At 46.8% G+C, this 24,048-nt stretch overlaps 2 protein-coding genes across 6 annotated transcripts in view; both read left to right on the top strand.

The window, feature by feature from the left end:
• The window catches only part of SLC35E2B (solute carrier family 35 member E2B), a 27,805-nt gene extending 11,106 nt beyond the window's left edge, over positions 1 to 16,699 (top strand). Inside the window, exons 3-9 of the mRNA XM_061601983.1 lie at positions 50 to 185; positions 1,398 to 1,525; positions 3,001 to 3,121; positions 3,590 to 3,643; positions 4,696 to 4,768; positions 6,910 to 7,055; positions 9,980 to 16,699. Coding sequence (XP_061457967.1) covers positions 50 to 185; positions 1,398 to 1,525; positions 3,001 to 3,121; positions 3,590 to 3,643; positions 4,696 to 4,768; positions 6,910 to 7,055; positions 9,980 to 10,193 — 872 coding nt within the window. The 3' untranslated portion in view covers positions 10,194 to 16,699. The remainder of the gene's footprint in view (positions 1 to 49; positions 186 to 1,397; positions 1,526 to 3,000; positions 3,122 to 3,589; positions 3,644 to 4,695; positions 4,769 to 6,909; positions 7,056 to 9,979) is intronic.
• A 365-nt stretch (positions 16,700 to 17,064) lies between these two features.
• The window catches only part of LOC133372873 (cyclin-dependent kinase 11B), a 30,352-nt gene continuing 23,368 nt past the window's right edge, over positions 17,065 to 24,048 (top strand). For 3 of the 5 annotated variants that reach the window (XM_061601980.1, XM_061601979.1, XM_061601977.1), the window contains exons 1-3: positions 19,209 to 19,327; positions 21,118 to 21,245; positions 22,399 to 22,514. In XM_061601980.1, coding sequence (XP_061457964.1) covers positions 21,135 to 21,245; positions 22,399 to 22,514 — 227 coding nt within the window. In that variant the 5' untranslated portion in view covers positions 19,209 to 19,327; positions 21,118 to 21,134. Of the gene's footprint in view, positions 17,257 to 18,015; positions 18,122 to 19,207; positions 19,328 to 21,117; positions 21,246 to 22,398; positions 22,515 to 24,048 lie in introns of those variants that run through there. The other 2 variants (XM_061601978.1, XM_061601981.1) reach the window with 2 other exon arrangements.

Genomic DNA, 24,048 nt, shown 5'->3' with positions numbered 1-24,048 from the left:
TGGATCGCCCGCTGGTCCCTGTCTAACGCTGAGCGCATGTTTCTTCCAGGTGCCGTCCAGATGCTCTCCACCACTTTCATAGGCTGTGTCAAAATGTTTGTCCCCTGCTGCCTGCACCAGCACAAGAGCCGCCTCTCCTACCCTCCCAACTTCCTCATGATCATGTTGTTTGTCGGGCTGATGAGGTAAGGAGGTTGCTTGAGATCTTTCCACGGCAGGGGTGGCAAGGGAGCTTTCTTGGCCCGAGGGCCACGTTCAGTTCTGGGCAATCTTCCGAGGGCCAGGTGCTAGCGGTGGGCGTGGCCAGAGCCCAAAAGTGGGCAGAGCAATGGATGTACATTTTATCTATGTACAGCACACTCGTATCTACTCACACTCACAACCCCCCTCTCCGTCCTCCATCCTGGCAAGCAAGAGGGATTTTCAGAGTTCAAGGACATGTTCCAGCCAGGCAAATATACTCAGGGGTGTGGCCTGGGAAGAGTTCTGAGGGCCAGATAGGGAGGCCCGGAGGGCCACTCTTTTGCTTGAGGTTCCCCACCCCTGTTTTAAGGAGAACATTTATTTCTTTGATTGTCTTTCACTTTTTTTCTTTTTAAATACAGCACTCAAGGTGGCTATTTTATGTCCCACCAAGGAATGGAGGGATCAGTCTGATTCCGGCCCATGAGTTGTATCTATTCCTAATCCTACTCGGGGTAGATCTGCTGAATATGACTAACAGGTCCATTAATTTCAATGTGTCTGCTCTGAGTAGGACTTAGATACTTCCCATATCACTCTCATGTATGTTCATTTGTCAGTTTCCACATTAATCTATGATTTTTTTAAAAAAAAACCCTGAAAGTTCAGTTAGATCTGAATTACTACTCCTACTGCTACTGTTGTTGTTCTTGTTGTTGTTATGTGCCTCCAAGTCAACCACGACTTATGGCGTCCCTATGAATCGGTGACCTCCAATTGCATCTGTCATGAACCACCCTGTTCAGATCTTGTTAGTTCAGGTCTGTGGCTTCCTTGATGGAATCAATCCATCTCTACTACTCCTACTACTATCTAAATTTATATCCTGTCCTTCCTCCCAGTGGGAGCCCATGGCAGCAAACAAATAATAAATCACTAAAAACATGTTAAAATCAAAACATGTCATTTTGAATGTCTTTTCCCACCCGTACGTATTTCTAAACATATTTCCCCCTCAAAATGGGCCCATCTAAACACATCTGATCTCAAAATAAACGTATCTTAAAAGTTTAACCAGAGAGGCCTGGGGACGTTGCACAAAAAGGGTATTCTCTTCCACCAGAGAATGAGTGAGTTGCTTTTTGAAAAATAAATAAAATTAAAAAATAAACTTGCTTTTGTTTTTAAACTTTGTGACCCTCTTCTCTCTTCAGGTTTGCCACGGTGGTCTTGGGCCTCGTCAGTCTCAAGAACGTAGCGGTTTCCTTTGCTGAGACGGTGAAAAGCTCTGCTCCCATTTTTACTGTTATCATGTCCCGTATGATTTTAGGAGAGTACACTGGTAAGTCTTGCTGACACAAAGAAGTGGGGTGTTGTTTTTTTAGCATAATGATGACAATGACATTTATTTTTATTTATTTTATTTATTTATTAGATTTGTTCGTCGCCCATCTGGCTGGTTGTCCAGCCACTCTGGGCGACGTACAGAATAAAAACATACAAATACATTAAACATTAAAATCTCAACAGTAGTAATAAACCTAACCCACCCCAAAAGCCTGTCTGAAGAGCCAGGTCTTCGAGGCCCGGCGGAAGCTCATCATAGCGGGGGCGTGACGGAGATCGTTTGGGAGGGAATTCCACAGAGTGGGAGCCACAATAGAAAAAGCCCTCTCCCTAGTCCTCACCAGTCTAGCTGTTTTAACTGGTGGGATAGAGAGGAGGCCTTTTGAGGCTGATCTTATTGCGCGGCATCCTTGATGAAGCTGGAGTCCTGCTCCTCTCCACGGTTTGTATCGCAACAGCAACAACGTTATAATACAACTAGCAGCCTCGTATCTGGCGTTGCTCGGGAATGCTAAGAAAAATCCGCTCTGTTTTGAAATCGGTAGCTAACATCAGTGCTGTTTTGAAAGGTTCCGTCTGCCATCTTGATTCAAAATGGCACCCAGTTGTATCGAAACGTAGTAGCAAACCTGCTGCTTGATTTCAGGAACCATTGTGCAGAATTTGGTTACAATGTCTTAAGAGATGCCCAACTGCATAGCGAGCAGCCAAACAACTTTCCAGAATATATACAGCATTAAATACAATCTGATGCAGTCATTGATGAAAGTCCATTTTAAAATAACACATTTTTAGTTCCTAAAGTGAGGGAGCCGCTCTTCTCCAGGCTACTTTCTGAGGGCCATATGCCAGTGGTGGGCGGGGCCCGAGGCAAAAGTGGGTGGAGCAGCCAAGGTACATTTTACCTTTGGCCAACAGGCTGGTTGCGACAAACGCATACCTCTCGCTCTCCATCCAGGCACGCAAAAGCCACGATGAGAGCTCAAGGACACATGTTAGCCCGGTGCAAACACTCAGGGCGTGCAGCAGGGACGTTGAGGGATATGGCCTGGGGAGAGTTCCGAGGGCCAAGTAGAGAGGCTTGGAGGGCCGCATTTGGCTCCTGGCCCTGAGGTTGGCCCACAGAGGTGGGTATGAATGGGGAGGTAAGGATCCGGCCCTGCAGCTGTGTCCTGTTCCCTACCCTTGTTCTAAAGCAGACGATCATGGCATCTTTAGACAGCAAATTCCATATCCTGATTATGCTCTGCGTAAAGGAGGATTCTCTCTTGTCCGTCCTGATTTGCCCTTCCTGAATCTCAACAAACAGGGCAGCGAGATCTGTGGTGGTCAGCTGATGTGACCACAACTGAATGGTAAGCCTCTTTGGATGTAGGGCTTAGTGCCACGTTTCAAACACCTCTGGTTTGTTTTAACCTGGTTTTTCTCTTCGCTTTCTCCCTCCCCCTCCGATCGCCCCTCTGCCCCCAGGGTTGCTCGTAAACCTGTCTCTTGTTCCCGTCATGGGAGGGCTTGCTTTGTGCACCGCAACGGAGCTGAGCTTCAACGTCCTCGGCTTCTCCGCAGCTTTATCTACGAACATCATGGACTGGTAACGGACAGAGGCGTGTGGCGTGTCTGTGTGTGTGTAAGTAAGTGAGAGAGTATGATATGTTAGGGAGTCCTACCAGATGAGTGAGTGAATGAGTGTGTGTGTGTGTGAGCGAAAGAGTGGGTAGGGGGGAGAGAGAGAGTGTTTCATACATTAGGGGTGATATCAAATGAGTGTGAGCATAGTGTGTGTGTAAGAGAGAGAGAGTGAGTTTCATACATTAGGGAGTGCCGAGTGCTACCAGGTGAATATGAGCATGGTGTGTGTGTGTATAATAGTATAATGTATTTAAGTTTTAAAATGCATTGTTAATTTGCTTGGAGACTTTTGGATAACAAAAGTGACTAACAAATCTTAATAATAATCATAATAATCACAATAAATTTAATTATTATCTCTCCAAACATTCCTTTTTTCCTTCTCAGCGACAGCTAAAAAAATTAACATGTGATTTCCTCCCCCTTGTAGTTTACAGAACGTTTTCTCCAAAAAACTGCTCAGCGGGGACAAGTACCGCTTCTCGTAAGTACCTCTCGTGTTTCAGAAACACTATTTGCTCTTTACTGCGCCGAACTGCCGTAGAGTCCTCCTCGTTTCGCAATCTCCCCAAGAAGGGAGCGGCCAGCCCAAAACCTCACCTTCCCTTCCGAGAGGTCTTGGCCTCCTACTACAGCAGAGTTGGGACTCTTCTCATCATCGAGCTCTCTCTGGCGTTACCACAGGGGTAGCTAATGTGATGCCCTCCGCGCTGGCCGCGGCTGTTGGGAGTTGGAGTCCACATTTGCCCTGTTTCCTTCTGCTTCCGCTTCCCTCCCTTTCTGAAGTTGTTCCGCCGTGTCAATTTTTAGATTGCAAACCCCTCGGGGCAGAGACTTTTCCTCTTGTAACTATGCAACACAGTGTGCCCCAATGACTGTGCCATGCTGGAAGTAAATAACATCACTTTTCATGCTGCAGTTTGTAGCGATTGCCACATGATTCCTTTTGCTCTTGGCCTATTTTTTTTCGCCAGTTTCATTGCCTGACGTTGTTATTGACCACGGCTGTCGGTAACGCTTTATAAAGCCCATCTGCACTGTACATTTAAATCACTATGGTGACACTTTAAACAGTTATGGTTCCCCCCCCCCAAAAAAAAAAGAATCCCAAGACCGGTGGTTTGTTAAGGGGGCAGAGAGTTGTTCGGAGACCCCCTCACAGAGCTACAGTTTTTAGAGTGGTTTAACAAATTAATCCCCCTCCCCGGGGAACTCTGGGAACCATGGCTCTGTGAGAGGAAATAGGGTTCTCCGAACAGCTCTTAGCAGCCTTGACAAACTACAGTTCCCAGGATTCAGTGGAGGAAGCCACAACTTTAAAGTGGTATGATAGTGTCTTAAATGTATAGGGGCCTCAGTCTGTAACAGGCAAATGATTGTCCTTTTCTTTGGGAGGGAGGGGGTTAGAACATGACCTTTTAAATCCAGCGGTGTCTTCCGTTCTGCTATTTCATTTTTCTGACTCTTTTTTCTATCACAGCCATGCCAAATGCTAATTTCCCTTGATTAATTCTCTCCACCACATCACTTCTGTAGCGCTCCGGAGCTTCAGTTCTACACCAGCGCGGCTGCAGTCATCATGCTTATTCCAGCTTGGATCTTTTTCATGGTGAGATATTTTCTTGGGTGGGGTGGAAGACCAGGAGGCCAACGGTAGGCGGAGCCAGAGCCAATGACAGGCGCAGCCAAGAGCCAATGACAGGCAGAGCGAACTAATTCTAGTTTTGCAGCCATCCTTCTCCTTGCTGAGTTCTACAGGGGGCAGTGCTGACAGGAGGAAAGTGACAGGCAGGGCCACCCCCTGGACTGGTTGTAAGAAGGTAGGCCAATGAGGGCTGGCTAGGGGCAGAGTGAGGTTGGACCAAATGGACCAGCCTCCACTGCTTATTCCATTTTTAAAGTATTGCAGGTTAAAATCTTCCTCTGATACAAACTCCCTAAGCAAGCCGCTGTCCCTCAGTCTCAGCTGCTTCCTCCCCAAGTGCATTATGGGAACATGAATGCCTGCCTTTACTGGGGTGTTGTAAGGGTTACACCAATATGCAAAGCGTCCTGATCATAAGAACATAAGAAGAGCCTACTGGATCAGGCCAGTGGCCCATCTAGTCCAGCATCCTGTTCTCACAGTGGCCAACCAGGTGCCTGGGGTAAGCCCGCAAGCAGGACCCGAGTGCAAGAACACTCCCCCCTCCTGAGGCTTCTGGCAACTGGTTTTCAGAAGCATGCTGCCTCTGACTAGGGTGGCAGAGCACAGCCATCAAGGCTAGTAGCCATTGATAGCCCTGTCCTCCATGAATTTGTCTAATCTTTAAAGCCATCCAAGCTGGATCCTTGTAAAGTGGGGAGGGGAACCTCTGGCCTGTTATGGACATGCAGAATAACTCAGCGTTCTGTGCTGCATGTGTGCCAGTGTGTGTATTTACCTAAGAAACAGTCTGTTACCCTGCATTTAAATCATTGAGGCTTCAGACATAGTAAAGTAAGAAAAAGCTACTTTGTTTATAGAAATCTATAGTAGATAGGAAAGGCACACCTAGTTCTAACTAACAAAGTTGGAGGCACAATGCCCAGACGTAGGTCTTGCCCTCATGGCTCCGGAGAGAGAGCAAAGACAGAGATGTCTCCTCTCTCCTCCGACTGTCAAAGAAGAAGACAAAGGAAGGAGGGGCAAGTCAGCTTCCCTGAACATATCAGTTTACAACGGAAGGAAGTTAGGCAGAGAACAGCACAGGTAAAGGTAGGCAAGCCTAGTCAGCTGGAGGACCCTAACCCTATCTTTCTTCTGGAATGCACACAAAAGAACCCAAACAGGAGTGGCTCTTGCCCCACTTCCAACATGGCCAACAGGCCAACCTTGGCCCACCAGAGGCTCCAATTTGGTCCACGAGGCTGTTTTTCCCAAACCGCAGCCAACGCAGTGGGATTCATCAGCTGATGGGTACAGTGTTCAATCCTGCAGGAAGCAGGATTGAACTCTTTGCTCGCCAGCTGGCGAGTACTCAGTACTGCTCCCCTGGCCACTGTCTCCCTCAACTTTGACAAGCAGATGGAACTGCCTACCTGTCAGTCACCTGGCACCTTTAGGACATCATAAGTTTGATAGGTGGGCGGTTCCACTAGTCTGTCAAAGTTGGCCCGCGGGAGTGAAGGGAGGGGAGATAAAAATCTCCACCCCTGTTGCAAAGCAATAATGGGAAACCTATGGCCCTCCAAATGTTTTGGACTCTAAGCTTACAGCACTGAAGGGCCATAGCTCAATGGTAGTGCGATGCAGGGACCCCCAGCTTCAATTCCCGGCACCTGTAGGGAAGGCTGCAAATGCCCCTTCTGAAAACCCTGGAGAGCTGCTGCCAGTCAGTGCTGGATGCACCATTGGTCTGATTGATGTAAGTCAGCATCCTATGTTCTCCCGTGTTCTAATCTGGGTCCAAGCCATTGGTTTGAGCAACGGTCTGCAGCTCAGGGGCAGAGCATCTGGTTTGCATGCAGAAGGACCCCGGCTCAATCCCCAATGGCATCTCCAGGGAGGGCTGGGAATATCCCCTGCCTGAATCCCTGGAGAGCCGCTGCCAGTCAGTGTGGAGAATACTGAGCTAGGTGGACCAAGGTCTGGCTCCATGCCTGTGGTCCAGGCTGTCTCCCCACTCACCAGCCATTGTTCTTTTGCGCATGTTGATGAGGCCTTCGCTGCCTTTCCTCAGTCTTATGCTTTCTTTTTCTCCCCCCACCCCCCCACCCTGCCTTTCTTAGGATGTGCCGGTAATCGGGAAAAGCGGAAAGAGTTTCCAGTACAATCAAGACATCATCGTGCTGCTCCTCATCGACGGCATCCTCTTCCACCTCCAAAGCGTTACGGCCTATGCTTTGATGGGCAAGATTTCCCCTGTGACTTTCAGGTTAAAAAAAAAAAATACTCCCCATTTTTGTCTTGGGGGGATAAAAATGAGATTTATGTGTAGCTGCCGGCCTAAGTTCAAGGTCCTGGTTTTGGTGTACAAAGCCCTATAGAGCTTGGGACCAGGATACCTGAAAGACCATCTTACTACTTATATAATCAGTCGATCACTGTGCTCTGCAGGCGAGGGCCTCCTGCAGATACCATCTGATCAGGAGGTCTGTTCCGCACAACAACGTGCTTCTGTGGGCTGTGCGCCTCCTCCACGCTTCCCGGGGGCTCAAAGGAGAATTTTTTTAATGGAATCCCCCCCCCCGTATGCAGATTCTCTCTCTCTCTCTCTCTCTCTGCAGAAGGAACGCCAACTACAAAGCACCATCCAATTGGGAAGGCAGTCTTGTTAAGTCGCTTTGAGACTTTTATTTTGTAGAAAGAGACTGACAAATGTAAATAATAATAGTAATTATAGCAGGTGAATTATTGTAGGTATCCAGAGCACAGCCTTGTCCTGATTTCTTGGATGAGTTTCAGTTGGTGCAGCTTGAGGACGTTGACAAGGTGCTTGGACAGGTTCGTGCAACCACTCCTGTGCTGGATCCTTGCCCTTCTTGGCTAATAAAAGCTAGCAGGGATGGAACAGCCGGCTGGGCCAGGGAGGTGATTAATGCCTCTCTGTAAGAGGGGGTGGTCCCTGGCTGCCTGAAAGAGGCGGTAGTGAGACCACTCCTGAAGAGGCCCTCCCTGGACCCAGAAAATCTTAATAACTATAGGCCGGTAGCAAATGTTCCATTCCTGGGCAAGGTCCTGGAACGAGTGGTTGCAGGCCAGCTCCAGACACTCTTGGATGAGACCGATTATCTGGATCAATTTCAGTCGGGTTTCAGGCCTGGTTTTGGCACGGAAACAGCCTTGGTCGCCCTGTATGATGACCTTTGTCGGGAGAGAGACAGGGGGAGTGTGACTGTTGATTCTCCTTGATCTCTCAGCGGCTTTCGATACCATCGACCATGGTATCCTTCTGGGAAGACTGGCTGAGTTGGGAGTGGGAGGTACTGCATTGTAGTGGTTCCACTCCTACTTGGCAGGTCACCTCCAGAAGGTGGTGCTTGGGGAATATTGCTCGGCACCCTGGACTCTCCAGTATGGGGTTCCGCAGGGGTCAGTTCTGTCCCCCATGCTGGTCAACATCTACATGAAACCATTGGGTGTGGTCATCCGGAGCTTTGGAGTGCATTGTCATCAGTATGCTGATGACATGCAGCTCTATTTCTCCTTTTCATCTTCTTCAGGTGAGGCTGTCAATGTGCTGAACTGGTGCCTGGCTGAGACAATGGACTGGATGAGGGCTAATAAACTGAGGCTCAATCCAGACAAGACTGAGATGCTGCTAGTGGGTGGTTCTTCTGACCGGATGGTGGATGTCCAACCTGTCCTGGATGGGGTTGCACTCCCCCTGAAGGAGCAGGTTCGTAGCTTGGGGGTTCTCCTAGAATCATCTCTGTCACTTGAGGCTCAGGTAGCCTCGGTGGCACGGAGTGCCTTCTACCAACTTCGGTTGGTGGCCCAACTACGTCCCTATCTGGACAGGGATAACCTGGCTTCAGTTGTCCATGCTCTGGTAACCTCCAAATTAGATTACTGCAATGCACTCTGTGTGGGGCTGCCTTTGAAGACGGTTCAGAAACGGCAGCTTGTGCAAAATGCAGCGGCCAGATTGGTAACAGGGACCAGACAGTCTGAACATATAAAACCGATTCTGGCCTGCTTGCATTGGCTGCTTGTATGTTTCCGAGCTCAATTCAAGGTGCTGGTTTTGACCTATAAAGCCTTACACGGCTTGGGACCACAATACCTGATGGAATGCCTCTCCTGATACGAACCCACCCGTACACTACGTTCAAGATCAAAGGCCCTCCTCCGGGTGCCTACTCCAAGGGAAGCTCGGAGGGTGGCAACAAGGGAGAGGGCCTTCTCAGTGGTGGCCCCCAAATTATGGAATGATTTTCCTGACGAGGTGCGCCTGGCGCCAACACTGTTATCTTTACGGCGCCAGGTCAAGACTTTCCTCTTCTCCCAGGCATTTTAGCATGTGTTTTAGTATGTGTTTAAATTGTGTTTTAAATTGTTTTTAAAATATGTGTTTTAAATTGTATATTTGTTTTAATGTTTTTGATTGCTGTAAACCACCCAGAGAGCTTCAGCTATGGGGCGGTATACAAGTGCAATCAATCAATCAATCAATCAATCAATCAATAAAAGGAAGCAGACCTTTAGTGCTGTGGCACCGACCCTTTGGAATTCCCTCCCCTTACATATTACGCAGGCGCCGTCTCTGTTATCTTTTCGGCGCCTACTGAAGACCTTCCTCTTCCAACGAGCTTTTTAAGCAGGGACCTTATCCCAGTCTGCATCTGTGCTGGAATTGTTTTTTAAGATGTTTTTAGTCCTTCATTGTCTGTTTTCCATCCTGAGATCCCTTTGGGAGGAAGGGCGGGTTATTGTTGTTGTTGCTGTTATTGTTATTTATTTATTTATTATATAATTTTTCATACAATGCAAATGGGGCCTTAGTTGGATGCAACCCTATGCTTTTATGCCTCACCCAGTCTGCTAAAATGCTAAAAGGCTAGCCCCATATCCGGCAGCTTCATATGAATGGCTTAGCCAGTTCCACCCATCTTTGGGGAAGGGTTGTAGCTCAGTGGTGGTGCCTCTGTTTGGAAGCAGAAGGTCTCAGGTTCAATCCCCAATGGCATCTCCAGGTAGGACTGGGAGAGAACCCCGTCTGAAACCTTGGAGCGCCGCTGCCGGTCTGTGTAGACACTACCAAGCTCGATGGACTGTTGTTCTCGCTTGTTATAAGGCAGCTTTCTATGTCTTTCTGAATCTTTTTTTTTTTAATTCCATTTTCTTCTGCCTTTTCAGCGTTGCCAGCACCGTCAAGCACGCCCTGTCCATCTGGCTGAGCATCATCGTGTTTGGTAACAAGATCACCAGCCTCTCGGCCGTCGGCACCGTCCTGGTGATGGTTGGGGTCCTGCTCTACAACAAGGCAAAGCAACACCAGCAAAAAACCATTCAGAGCCTGGCCGCGGCGTCCCCTCTCCAAACATCCCAAAGCCTGAGCGAAGATACCTAGCTGCTGATTCCCAAGGACTTAAAGCCGTATGAATGAGACCGTCCTCTTGTCCCTTCGCTCCAACTTTTGGGCTTTTATTGGGAGTCCGAAATCCTGGAGATCCATGGGACCTGTGGCCTGCTGTGTTTTCTGGGTGCAGGTTGAGAAAAATGAGACGCGAGATGAGGAGGATTGCTCTCGGAAAAGTGGATGTATAGAACAGAAGGGCTTATGAATAAGCTGGCGCCATGCTTTGCTTTTGACTCTTTCTAAATAAAGCCCGTGCAGATATGTCAGGTGGTCGCTTGGGGTCCAGCCTCCACCAAAGAATTGTGAAATATGGGAATTTCCTCCACCGCACCTGCCCCCCCCCCCAAATCTTATCTGTTGCAGGGAGCAGACAGACATTCTTTGCTCTGCACTTGAGCTGAAGCGACTGCATTTCAAAAAGTCTAACAACCGACTGTCAGTTTGGAGATGAGCTCAGCCGGTCCTGGATCCCAAGATGGTGCGAGAGCCTTGTCTCCTGGAGACCCGAAACCAGCAAAGGTGGATCAGCCTGGGGCTGCAGGGATTCTTAACCACTAGCATGCTGGGTGCCAGATGCGCACCCCATGACCTCTGAACCCTAAATATATAATAGACTGAAAGTTAAGACGGGATACCTCTCTCCCTCTCTCCCTCCCTCCCTCTCTCCCTCCCTCCCTCTCTCCCTCCCTCTCTCCCTCTCTCTCTCCCTCCCTCCCTCTCTCTCTCCTTCTCCCTCTCCCTCTCTCTCTCCCTCTCCCTCTCCCTCCCTCCCCACAAACCCCTCTAGAGTCCTTTCAGCCATCAAGGAGACAACATCAGCAATTTTGAAAGCAATCCTCTTATATATACGCACACAAACATGCATGCGTGTAATTTCGATAGCAATCCTCTTACACACACGCACATGCCAAACTGAAATGTCAGGTTCCCTCTGAACTGAAATGTATATTTTTACAAGCGTGGGTTGGGAAGTATTTTGTGCCAGAGGTCAGATAGGTGGCCAACTTTGGGACCTTATTTTTCCGTTTTGAGCCTAGGAGGGCAATCAGTAATGGCCTTTTGGAAAAGTGGGGGTTGCTGCTTGATATACACAGTGAAGCTTTCTTCAGAGAGCACGTATTGGGAATAACATCAGAAGAGGAAGGGTCGCTCTTTTTTTATTTTTTTTTCAGAATGGCAGAGGTTTACGGTTAGTTCACAGTATTGTCATGGGAAGGATGGTGGGGGGAACTGGGGGCTTGGATTCCCTTCTGGATGCATGGCTGAGGTCAGCAACTAGCACGGCCGGACATGAGCCCCTTACTCCCATCCCTGTTTAATGCCCTGAAGATAAAAAGGCCACTACAATCCTAGGGAGCTGACATACCAAAAGCAACCCAATGCTAGTCCTACTCACAGTCGACCCATTGAAATTAATGGACAGGAGTAACTTGATCTCAGTGGTCTACTCTGAGTAACACTTAGTTGACTACAATCCAGAGTCTTAGTGGCATCTTTATAAAGACGGGTTATGGGTTGTATCCTACTAACATTCGTTGAAATTAATGGACATGAGTAACTGAGGTTTATTCATGACAGTGGGTCTACTCTGAGTAGGGCTACCATTTGATGTATCCCACTGGCTTGCTGACTAAACTGGATGAAGTGTAATTCTCAGTAGGCAGGTAAACTCTTTTGGGTGCAAACAGGGTGTGTGGGAAATCTGCAACCTTTACATCAGTGATGCAGGGCAGAATCTTCTTTCCCAGTGTTTTATTTTTCCGCAGAAAAGTTTGTTTCCTAAGTTCATTTGCAACAATGAATGGATGCCAGTTGCAAATCCAACATTAGGCAAGCTTGTTAGTTTCACGGTTAAACAAAGGTTAAGGCCCATCTGGGCTGTACATTCAGAGCAGTACATCATACCACTTTAAGCAGCCATGGCTTCCCCCAAAGAATCCTGGGAAATGTTTTTTTTGTGAAGGGTGCTGAGAATTGTTAGGAGGAGACCTCTATCCCCCTCGCAGAGTCACAACTCCTGGAGCAGCATGGCAATTAATCCCTTGTTCCAGGGAATTACAGCTCTGTGAAGGGAATGAGGGTCTCCTACCAACAAACTACAGTTCCCAGGATTCTTTGGGGAAACCATGACTGTGGTCTGATACTGCTTTAAACGTATAGGGCAGACAGACCCCAAAATAAAGATGCTAAATTAGATCACACTCAAGCATATCAGAAAATTTTCTGATGCAAACTGGGGGGGAAATCTGATGCAACTTGTTCCAAATTTGCAAAGGAAAACATTTCAAATTCAATTTTTTTCCAGAAAACAAAATGCAGCACTTCTTCACGTTTTCCCCTCTCCTTTGCATCCATGTGAAGACATAGCTGCTACTCTGAGGAATGCATGCATCTGGAGTGGAGTCTAGTTCACAAAAGCTTATCCCATCATAAATTTCTTAGCCTTTCAGATGCCACAAGGCTTTTTCATTTTGTTGTTACTGCAACAAACCATCATGGCTACTCCCCTGGATTTTTGATTTATACCATGTCAGATTGTCCATTAAGCCCCACTGCTATTTTGAGGGTGATTGTGCTTACATCCTGCTTAAGAACGTAAGAAGATCCCTGCTGGATCTGGCCAAAGGCCCATCCAGGCCAACATCCTGCTCTCACTGTGGCCAACCAGACACTGTGATGGGCAGCGGAACCTGAGTGCAACAGCGCTCCCCCCACCCCCATGCGTGATTCCCAACGCCTGATACCTGGAGATAATTTTAGCCAAATCACAGTCCCTCTAACCTTCTAAAAACAGTAGCTAGGAGGGCCATGGGCCCCTCTAACTCAGCTCTGTTCATATATTATTTGTGCTTGTTTAATTATATGGGATAGTAAGCAATTGCATGCTCCCATCATGCTGAAGCCATTGGATTGTGCAGACTTATGTTTGTTGTTGTTGTTATTTACCTTCAAGTCAATTACGACTTATGGCGACCCTGTGAATCAGTGACCTCCAAGAGCATCTGTCAGGAACCACCCTGTTCAGATCTTGTAGATGGCTTCCTTTATGGAATCAATCCATCGCTTGTTTAGCCTTCCTCTTTTTCTACTCCCTTCTGGTTTTCCCAGCATTATTGTCTTTTCTAGTGAATCATGTCTTCTCATTATGTGTCCAAAGTATGATAATGTCAGTTTCATCATTTTAGTTCTAGTGACAGTTCTGGTTTAATTTGTTCTAACACCCAGTTATTTGTCTTTTTTTGCAGTCCATGGTATGCGCAAAGCTCTCCTCCAACACCACATTCCAAATTAGTTGATTTTTCTCTTATCTGCTTTTTTCACTGTCCAACTGTCACATCCATACATAGAGATTGGGCATACCATGGTCTGAATGATCCTGACTTTAGTGTTCAGTGATGCATCTTTGCATTTAAGAAATTTATGTTGCCTCTCCGCAACTGCTTAAGGAACGTCCAGTAACCCTGTTCCCCCTCTGCTTGACAGCATCCTGTAGATCAGTACATTAATCTATGGCAGGGGAGAGGCAGTGTCTTGGTGGCAGAGCATCTGCCTTGCATCCTGAAGGTTCTGGATGAAATCCAAGTAACCTGACTTTCCAGGAGCTGTCTGGGGTGCTGAACCTGGTTGCAAGGATTGGCACACAGGAAGCTGCCCAAGTCATACCACTGGTCCATCTAGCCCAGTGTTGTCTACACTGACTGGCAGCGGCTCCCCAGGCTTTTGGGCAAGGAGTCTCTCTCAGTCCTACCAGGAGATGCCGGGGACTGAACCTGGGATCTTCTGCACGCAAAGCAGATGTTCTACCACTGAGTGATGGGTCTCTCCTTAACAAAAATAGAGGACGCTGCCTTATATGGAGTCAGAGCATTGGTCCATCTGGCTCAGTGTTGTCTACACTGACTGGCAGTGGCTCTCCAGGATTTCAGATGGGATTATTCTCAGGCCTGTACCTGAGATGCCAGGGATTGAACCAGAGACTTCTGCATGCAAAGCAGGTGCTGTGCCACCTTCCAGTAGAAGGTGACAGGACTGACTCTCTGCCTGGAGAGGCACCGCAACTCAGTGTAGACAGCAGTGGGTGAGAGTAGATCGGTGGTCTCGCTTGGCATGATGATGGTTACAATTGTTTGAAATTTTGTTCACTCCCTAGGGAGGACAGTTGTGCCCTAGAAGGCATTTTATAAGCGATTTACAGCACAATCCTAGCCACATCTGCTCAGTAGGGCTTATTCCCAGGTAGATCACAGCAAGCATGAATGAATGAATGAACATTTGTCTTGGCAAACCATGTTTTGCCCACAAAATAGCGGTTGCGAATGGCAGCCTGGACAGGGGACAGCTTAGGGGTGCCATCCCTGTACTGCTTTCTGCCATGTTAAGTTTTAGCAGAGTAGTCTGCCCTGTTGTAAAAAAAAATAATTGTGTGACGTGAACCACAGGAACACCAGCTACATTGCTAGGGTTTAATGGAGGCTGCCCCTTAGGGCAAGTGGGGGACTGCTCCACCAACCTCAGCCAGCCCCCACTTGCTTGCCTTCTTACTTACAGCCAGTCCAGAGGGGTAGCATTGCCTATCAGCTTCCTCTTCCTTAGTCTTGGCATTGGCCCTTGTAGAACTCAGCAGGGAGGAGGATGGGGACAACACTAGAATGAGCTTGCTGTACCTGCGATTGGCTCTAGCTCAGCCAATCAAGGGCTCTGGTTACACCTACTGTTGGCCTCCGTGCCTCCCGCCCCACCAGTCCCAATGGACACTAGCCACTGCTGCTAGGATTGCCACTTGATATAATTACACCTTGGTCTACTAATCAACAGCTTTTTATCTGGTTGGTTTGTAAAACTTCAGTCCTGTGCATATATACTTAGAAGTAAGCCTCATTGAGTTATATAGGACTTACTCCCAGGTAAGTGAGTATAGGGCTGCAGCCTAAGTCTGCATTCACTTGACCATGAATACAACAATAGTTTTCAGATGTTGCACTTTCATATCACATTAGGGACCACCTTCTAAGCTGACATATTTTTATAAATACGTACATTGCTGTTTTGTGTTGTTGTTGTTGTTGGGTGTGTGTTTTTAATCTGCCCCCCGATTAATGGGGAGCACTTAATTTTTTTCACTAATCAAAAGGTTTTTAATCAGCTCAGCTAATCGGTGGACAAAACGTTTAGTGACTAAATGTTCAGTCCAAGAGTCGCCAACCTTTTATAGGCCCATAGGCACACACAGATTTTTGACTGAGTGCGGTGGGTGCCACCGTCTCTGGTCATTTTTATCCCCCAGATCAGCCCCATCTCTGAATAATGGAATGAGAGAAAGTATGCGTGCACCCACTTTTACTTTTCCAAGGGATCTGTGTAAAAGTCTGATCCAGGAGAATGAATCTGAGCCTCTTGAAAAAGCACATCGAGCTGAAAGAGGGACAGAGTGTCGCTCTTTCCACTTCCTCCTTCAGCTCTGTGCATCTTTCAACAGAGAAAAAGGTAACCACCTTCACCACCTTTAGGGGGTGGGGCTCAGTAGCTTCATGGATTCCATGGGAAGACCTCAAGGGCACCATGGCACTCACAGGTGCCACATTGGCAACCCCAAAATAACATCTCTGTGTTTTGGCGTTGCATGGCCTCTGCAATATTAATGACCTTAGATGGTCATGCTCAGGATGGCTGTACTTGTCCACAAGATGCCTCTTTTCACGTCTCCTGGCCAGCCTGTATGCTTCACTGCTCCTATCATAGCCTTATGAAGCTGAAACGCAAAGAGGCATAGCTACGCTGCAGCCACAACTGAGTTAGCCATTGGTTTCTCCCAGGGAATCTTGGAAACTGTCGTTCCAAGAGACAAAGTGCTAAGGGACTCTTAGCGGAATTCTTGTCCCTCTTGTCAGACTACAACCCCCAAGGTTATTTGGGAAGCCGAGACAGTTAAGCCAGGCACAAACCAATTTATGTCTGAGGTGTGTAGAGCCGTCTTCTTCTAACCTTGGGTCTCCATATGTTGTTGGATTACAACTGCCATCATGTTTGACCGTTGGCTAAGCTGGCTAGGGATGATGGAAGTTGTATTCCAACATAATCTAGGGCTGTATGGGCCTACTCAGAGCAGATCCATTGAAGTTAATGGACATGAGTCACTTAGGTTCATTAATTTCAGTGGGTGTACTGTGAGTAGGACTTAGATGGATACAACCTTGAGGATGGAAGAACGTGAGTACAGACAGGTTTTTTTGCAGACTTTAATCAAAGATCTCCAAAGCTGTCTTTCCTAGGAGGAAGCCCCATGGAATACAGTGGGACTTCCAATTAGTCTATGCAGATGCAAGCAGGCAATGTCTGCAAATTAGAGAAACCCCTCTGACTTGTTCCCCGGAAAATGGCGAGATGTTTCCTCTTTTCCTGCAGAAACTTGAACACAAACTTACTGGTGCTTTTTCACAATGGGGCCAAACCTTAAATGTATTGGATACCAATATGAAAATAAAACTGTATGTAATATCTTTGCGTGTTCAGTCTTCCAGTATTTACTACTGTAATTTGTCTGCCTGCGTTATAAACCAGCTTTCAAGGCCATTAACTGTTGAGACTCGCTTAAAATCTGATAGATACTGTGGATGACCTTTTGTTACCTGTGTAAGGCAGAAATTGAGAAGTTGTCATTTTTTAAAGAAAGAAACCTGTAATCATATGCAACGCTGTCTTTGTTCACTGTTACTTCTAAGAACCCTGCTTTGGTAAATAAAAACAAGGTAGATTGGTTAATCATGCTCTCTATAAGGAAGAATGTTTTCTTGGGAGAGAGGTGTGGGGCAAATGTTTTTATTGCTGTTATTTTTTCCTTCAGAAAATGTTTGTTTTTCAAAAGGTGTTCCATCAGATTAGCAAAGAGCTGGTGCCAGTCGGTGTAGACAGTATTGAGCTGGATGAACTAATGGCCTGACTCAAAGGCAGCGTTGTGTGTTCCTAAATTCGACAACTGGAAAGAATGTAATCCTGGTCACTTCAAAAGGCAAAGTTGTAACTGAATTGTTTCAGGGCACTGTCCCTAAGGCAGTAGGTAAGATCTGAAAAGTTGTACTAGCTGCCTCTTTTTTTTATTACTAGCCTGTTAGGGATTCAGAAAAGTAATGGAGAGCACTACCTGTATGGTGAGCGCAGAGGAGGTGGTTTCCTCTAGGAAGTTGCTTGGTTTCAATGCTGGGAGCTTGCTTGCCTGTCTGAAGTTGTTGGTTGCATATGGCTTAAATACAAGGCTCCCTCCTTTAATTATTATTATTTTATTATATCCTGCCTTTCCTCTAAGATGCTCAAGGTGGTGTACATGGTTCCCCCCACATTTTATCCTTACAACAAACTTGTGAGGTACGTTAGGCTGAGAGCCCGTGACTGGCCCAAGGTTGCTTAGCAAAGCTTTCCAGCCTGAGGGATTTGAACCCTGAACTCTGAGGTTCTAGTCAAACACTAACCACTACATAAGACTGCAATCAGTATAGTTGGACGGTACTCAGCCAAATGTATTTGCTTTAAAAAATTGGTCATTACAAAGGGTGGTATTCAACTAAGGCCTTCTCAGAGCAGATGAATTTGAAATGAATGAACCTAAGGTACTCATGCCCATTAACTTCAATGGGTCTACTCTGAGTTGGACTAGCATTGGATACAAGCAAGTTAGGTTGAGCGATATTTTAGCAGAAGTGGTCTATAGTGCACTGAATGCAATGCTGTGCAGTAAATGTGGCCTAATCTTTTGGGCTGTTGGAGCAAACACAGAAACAGGAAAGGCTGTGGCTCACTGTTAGAGCATCTTGCTTTACAGGCAGAAGGTCCCAGGTTCAACTCCCAGCATCTCCAGGTATGGCTGGGAAAGATTCCTTGTCTGAAACCCTAATGAGCTGCTGCCAGTCCGTGCTGCCAGTATTGAGGTAGGTGGACCAATGGTCTGACTCAATATGAGGCCCCTTCCTATGTTCTTAGGAAATATCTTGACCTGAATACTGTCAGTGAACTATTTGAGCTGCCCGATAACCACAATTCCAATAGACATAGGATTGTATCCACCTAAAGCAAACTGCTAATTTCATTTGGTTGAATTTCAGTGGATAATAAGAGTTGTTGTATGCCTTCAAGTCAGTTATGACTTATGGCGACCCTATGAATTTTTTTTATATATATTCATAGGGTTTTCATGGTAAGAGGTATTCAGAGGTGGTTTACCATTGCCTTCCTCTAAACCTACGGCACCCAGTATTCCCAGGTGGTCTCCCATCCAAGTACTAATCAGACCTGACCCTGCTTAGCTTCCGAGATCCGGCGTGTTTAGGGTAGGGTGGCCACAGGCACTCAAGAGTAAGACCCACTGAAATTTAGTCATGGTCATTAATTTCAGTAGGTCTGCTCTGAATAGGACAAGCATTGAATGCAGCTCCATAGTTTACTCACTCAAGAGAGAGAAAGCCTGAATTGGAAAGAGGCTGCTCCTTTTTGTTGATGGAGGGGCTCTATTTTGCTGCACCGTCCCAACTAAGTGCAAACCCTGGATTTCCCCATCGATTTTCATGGGCTGTTCACCCTTGATTTGGGAAGAACTCTTTTTTAAAAATCTGGCTTTTAGCCTTTGTTCAGACCTTTAAAACAGAGCTCCTTCTCCCAAGAATCCTGGGAACTGTAGCTTGGGAAGGGTGCTGAGAACTGTAATTTGCCCGTCACAGAGCTACAGTTCTCAGCACCCTTCCCAGACTACAGTCTCCAAGATTTTTGGGGGACAGGAAATGTGCTTTGAAAGTATGGTGTGTAACATGTAGACGTTGTGTGTCTCTATCACAACTCTGCATTGATGTCTATTCGCTACTCTCGCTTCCGCCTTGAAAAGGAGGGTGAAAAGGAGCTTAGCGCTCTCAGAAGTGAGTTGATCTGTATGCCTCGTATTGAAAGTCTATGGGCTTTCAATAGACGTTCTGTGAAAGTCGCAAGCGGCGGCAGGGCCGGCGGGAAATCCCCTCGCGCTTCCTTGTGACGTTATCGCCGCGCGCCGGAAGTGATGCGTGCGTTGGGCGCCTCGCTTCCGGACACTATCTCCGGCGAGTGAGGTCGAGGAGGCGGCGGCGGCGGCGGCAAGGGCGACGAGGAAGGTAAAGAGGGATTAAATGGGGAAGCCTGTGCTTGCTGACGGTCCCCTTCCTTTCCTCTCTCCTCCGCGGCACGGACTGGGTGGAAGAAAGGGAAAAGGGGTTTCCTGCGGAGGGAGGGAGGACGGGCGATAGTCGCGTTGGTCTACCTTGGAGGGGTGGTGTGATCTAGAACTACTTCGGACGAGAGAGGCGCCTTTGTGTGTTATTTGCTTAATTATTTACTAGGTCTTCTGTATCCCCCCCCCATTCTGCTTCCATGGTGCTTAGAGCAGCATTTTATTTTATTTAGTTAGAATATTTGTGCCCATGGCCATACTACCCTGAATACTCCCGATTTCGGTAGCTGAGTAGGGTACTTGGATGGGAGACCGTCTGGGAATACCGGGCTTTGAGCATTTGGTCTCCTTGGGCCTCCTCCGTCACTCTAACCATGATGCTACGTTGGTGGGTTGCTTTTTTGTTTGTTTTTTGTAAGGTTGCAAAATGTAAAAGCTGCTTTATGGACTGTGAGGTTTTATTTTATTTTGAAGAATATTTGTGGTGCAATTTACCGTGCAAGCTAGACCTGTTCAAACTCTTAGCCCTCTTGCATCTGAACACCTTTAGTGATGGTGCTGTTGGTGCAAACCGTTTGTGGATGCTGCCACACATCAGTTGGATGCTGCGGTGGACTGAATGAGGGACAATAAACTGAATTTGAATCCTGGAAAGACAGAGGCGTTGTGGGTGGGTGGTTCCCATTTCTGGGAGACAGGTCAGTTGCTTGCTCTGAACAGGATTGCACTCCCTCTAAAGGACCAAGGCTGCACCCTGGGGGTACTCCTTGATCCACCGCAGCCACTAGAGGACCAAATGGCCTCTGTGTCTAGGAGTGTTTTCTACCAGCTCTGGCTACCACACCAGCTGTGACTGTTCCTTGACCGTTTCTGGACTGGTTACTTGGTAATCTCAAGACTTGATTACTGTCACATGCTTTATGTGCGGCTCCCCTTGTATCTGTTTGTGTGGAAGGTGCAGCTAGTGCAGGATGCAGCAGACAGACTGTTCACAGGAGCAGGCTGCTGGCAACATGTTACTCCTCTGCTGAGAGAGCTGCACCGGTTACCTATTAGCTGCCAGGTCAGATTCAAGGTTCTTGTGTTCACAAAGCTCTATTGAACTTAGGCCCAGAGTACCTTAAGGACCATTTGTGTCATCAAGGTCATGCTTCAGTTGCTAAACTCTTCCGATGTGGGCCACTTCTGGTGGTTCCCCCACCCCTGAGGTTTGGTCAGCCATTAGTAGGAACTGTGCCTTTATTGTTGCATGCCCTACTCTGTGGAATTCTGGCAGTAGAGGTTCAACAGGGATCATTCCTGTCTTCTTTTAGACATCTCCTAAAAAATTGTTAGACAGGCCTTTGCCGTGTGAATTTTCTTTTTCTAAGCAATATTTATTGATGTTCAATCAATCAATCAGTCATCCTCAGTGACCAGCACCACAAAATGCAAAAACAGCAAAACAACAAAACACATCAGTATTATACAGAGGAAATAAGGGCAGCAGCCTGAGATAATATAGTACTAATGGTGTGGAATTAAGGCATCCATTTATTGATGTTATTACTGTTCCCTTTTTTGACATTATTGTTTACTGTGTTGTGTTTTGATACTAATTTGCTATGTTTTTATGAAAGTGTGATCCGTAAATTCTTAAACAAACAAATAATCCTGACTTTGTCAATGCATGGGTGGCCATGACCCACGATGCTCTAGCGTGCAGCCTCATGTGGTGGTTGTGTTCTCTTCTAGTGCCTTTTTAAACGCAAATGGGTGATGAAAAGGAATCTTGGAAAGTGAAAACATTAGATGAAATTCTTCAGGAGAAGAAACGTCGCAAGGAGCAAGAGGAGAAAGCAGACATAAAACGCCTAAAAAATGTAAGCTGACTCTTTAAAGTTAGTAGCACACCTCAGTATCCCGCAAAACCTGCTGATGTCACCCAGTGGTGTGTGGATGGTGGTGTTTTTGGTTATGTAAGGACCTGCTCTTGGAGAATTGAGATCATTCTCAGTATATGCAATTCCTAAGCTCCTTGCTAGCTTGAAAAGGAGTTTCTACAGCCGCTTATCAGCTCCCATCCCCACCAATTCCCTTACATACAAATGTACACTGCAGCCTATTGACTTTTGTTTCCAGACTGGAAGTGAATTGGACATTTTCACTTCATGCATGTAACAAAATGCATATACCGCTTGATTGTTTTTTTTACAAAATCCTCTAAGCGGTTTTCAAAAAGCATGTACGTTACCAATAAAAAACAATTAGAAGTAAGTGATCAAAACTATTTAAAAGACAATTAAAACAGCAGTAAACTAAAAAGAGACTAAAATATCTGTGGGTCTGGATAGGCTTGCCTAGGCAGAAATATTTCAAGCAAGCGCTGAAAAGAATACAGTGAAGGCGTCTGCCTGATGTCAATAGGCAGGGAGTTCCAAAGTGTAGATGCCGCCATACTAAAAGACTGATTTCTTGCAAGTGCGGAACACATATTATGTGGCACCTATACAGTGCCAGTTCTGCAGATCAAAGCAGTCGAGTGGGCACATATGGGGTAAGGTGATCCCGCAGGCAGAACTGGGCATAAAGAGAGCTTAGGATAATTGTCCACACCAGTAGAATTGCACTCTCCCGGGTGGAAAGCAAACCTCTGGGATTCTCAGGGCATGCCAGTTCTATCCGTTGAGCCCAGACGTGGGTCATGAGTCCCTTTGCCATCTTGTGCCCTGGACATACTTAGGCTTTATGCTGTTGTCCAAACTACCCCTAAATATTTGTACTAAACAATGTTCTTTTAAAAAACTCTTGCCTCAAGTGGCAATGAGTATAGAACAGCAAAAGGTTAGATTTGCCTTGTTTATGTTTCTCCCGTGCTCTTTCCAATAATACGATAACCTCCCTGCCTTTCATAAGAGAGCCTAACAATAGCTTCTTTTTTGGTAAACTGCTGTTAGTCTTTTGCGCGCTCTGTACAATTCCTGAAAGCCGAAATGTACGTATGTGTGTTCCCCCCCCCCCCATAACCCGTCATAGTCTGATGATCGGGACTCGAAGCGTGATTCCCTTGAAGAGGGAGAACTGAGAGATCACCGCATGGAGATCACTATCAGGAATTCACCTTACAGGAGGGAAGACTCTATGGAAGACCGGTAAGAAAGGGGCAGGGAGAGTTATTTAATTTAATTACAGTTTAATTTAGTTGGAGTCTAGCAACCTCTAGAGCAGCCTTTCCCAACCAGTGTGCCTCCAGATGTTGTTGGACCACAACTCCCATCAGCCTCAGCCAGCATTGCCAATGGTCAGGAAAGATGGGAGTTGTGGTCCAACAGCATCTGGAGGCACACTGGTTGGGAAAGGCTGCTCTAGAGGGCCACAGGTTCCGTATTTGTTTGTTTAAAAAGGCAAAATATAAAAAGGGGGCAGTAAAGGCAAGGAATGGGGAACCTGTGGCTCTCCAGATGTTGCCTGACTGCAGCTTCTGTCACCCCTTACTGTTGACCGTACTGGGTGAGGCTGATGGAAATTGGAGCAACATCTAGAGGGCCACAGGTTCCGTATTCCTGCATGAGAAGAAGGCAGAGTTGTGATGGAGGCAGTGGGCAGGGGGGGGCAATAAAGGCAAGTGAAGGGCTAGTTCAGGGATGGGGAACCTGCGGTCCTCCAGATGGCATTGGGCTACAGCTCACATCATCCCTGACCATTGACTATGTTGGCTGGGGCTCATGGGAGCTGGAGTCCAACAGCATCTGGAGGGCTGTGTTGTACAGAGATGTGGCCATTAAGGTGGGCTGTACCTGAGTTGGTAGGCGAGCAAGTGCCTTCTCCCACCTTCCCTTCCCAGCTGACTTTGCTTCATTTTCCCTCTCTTCTCCATTGGGACCCTCACCTCTGGTTTCCCTAATTCCCATACCAGTCTTACTATTTTCATTTCTAAACACCTGCATTTAACTAAGCGCTGTACCTAGCTTAAAAGTGCAACAGTCTCTTCCCTGAGGTTTATTGTCTAAAAGGCAAACAGGATGGGGAGGGAGGAGGAATGCCAGCGATCTTGGGCATGGAATCTTGAAGTGACATCGTTCTTAGGATGACCAGCTGGAATGGAAACCAGTCAGGGGAGGGAGAACCCTCATTACTCCCTGGGAAGAGGGATAAATTGTTAAACCACTCAAGGAGTTGTAGCTCTGTAAAGGATCTGCAAACAGCTCTCAGCATCCATGACAAACTACAGTTCCCAGGATTCTTTGGGGGAACCCATGATGGTTTAAAGTGGTATAATAGTGCTTTAAACATGTAGTGCAGATGGGTCCATAGATTAGATTTGCATCCTGAATGAGTAAATTCATATCAGAGTGAGCGGGAGAGTCTTTTTGTATAGGCCTTTTTATGCAAGGAAAAACAATTACTCCTGTCACAGACTGAACCTCACATGAAATAAAAGAAAACCCTAGGGTGCCCCAAACATTGACCGGTGTGTTTTTTTCTAAATTCTACTAACCCCTCCCTGAATCTCCTTTCTAGAAATAGTGAACAGTAAGAAGATTTGGATTTCTCTTCCTAAAGCCCTGAAAATACCAACTTTACAGCGCCTTGGTAAACCATCCTTAGGTAGCTTAATAACCATGCAGTTTAGCATGCAGGGAAGATTTTAGTGAGAAACTCCAGAAGAATTTTCTTTTTAAAGCA

This window comes from Rhineura floridana, chromosome 18 (genome assembly GCF_030035675.1).
Source record: "Rhineura floridana isolate rRhiFlo1 chromosome 18, rRhiFlo1.hap2, whole genome shotgun sequence".
Classification (NCBI taxonomy): Eukaryota; Metazoa; Chordata; class Lepidosauria; order Squamata; family Rhineuridae; genus Rhineura; species Rhineura floridana.
This window is presented reverse-complemented; position numbering and strand designations above follow the sequence as displayed.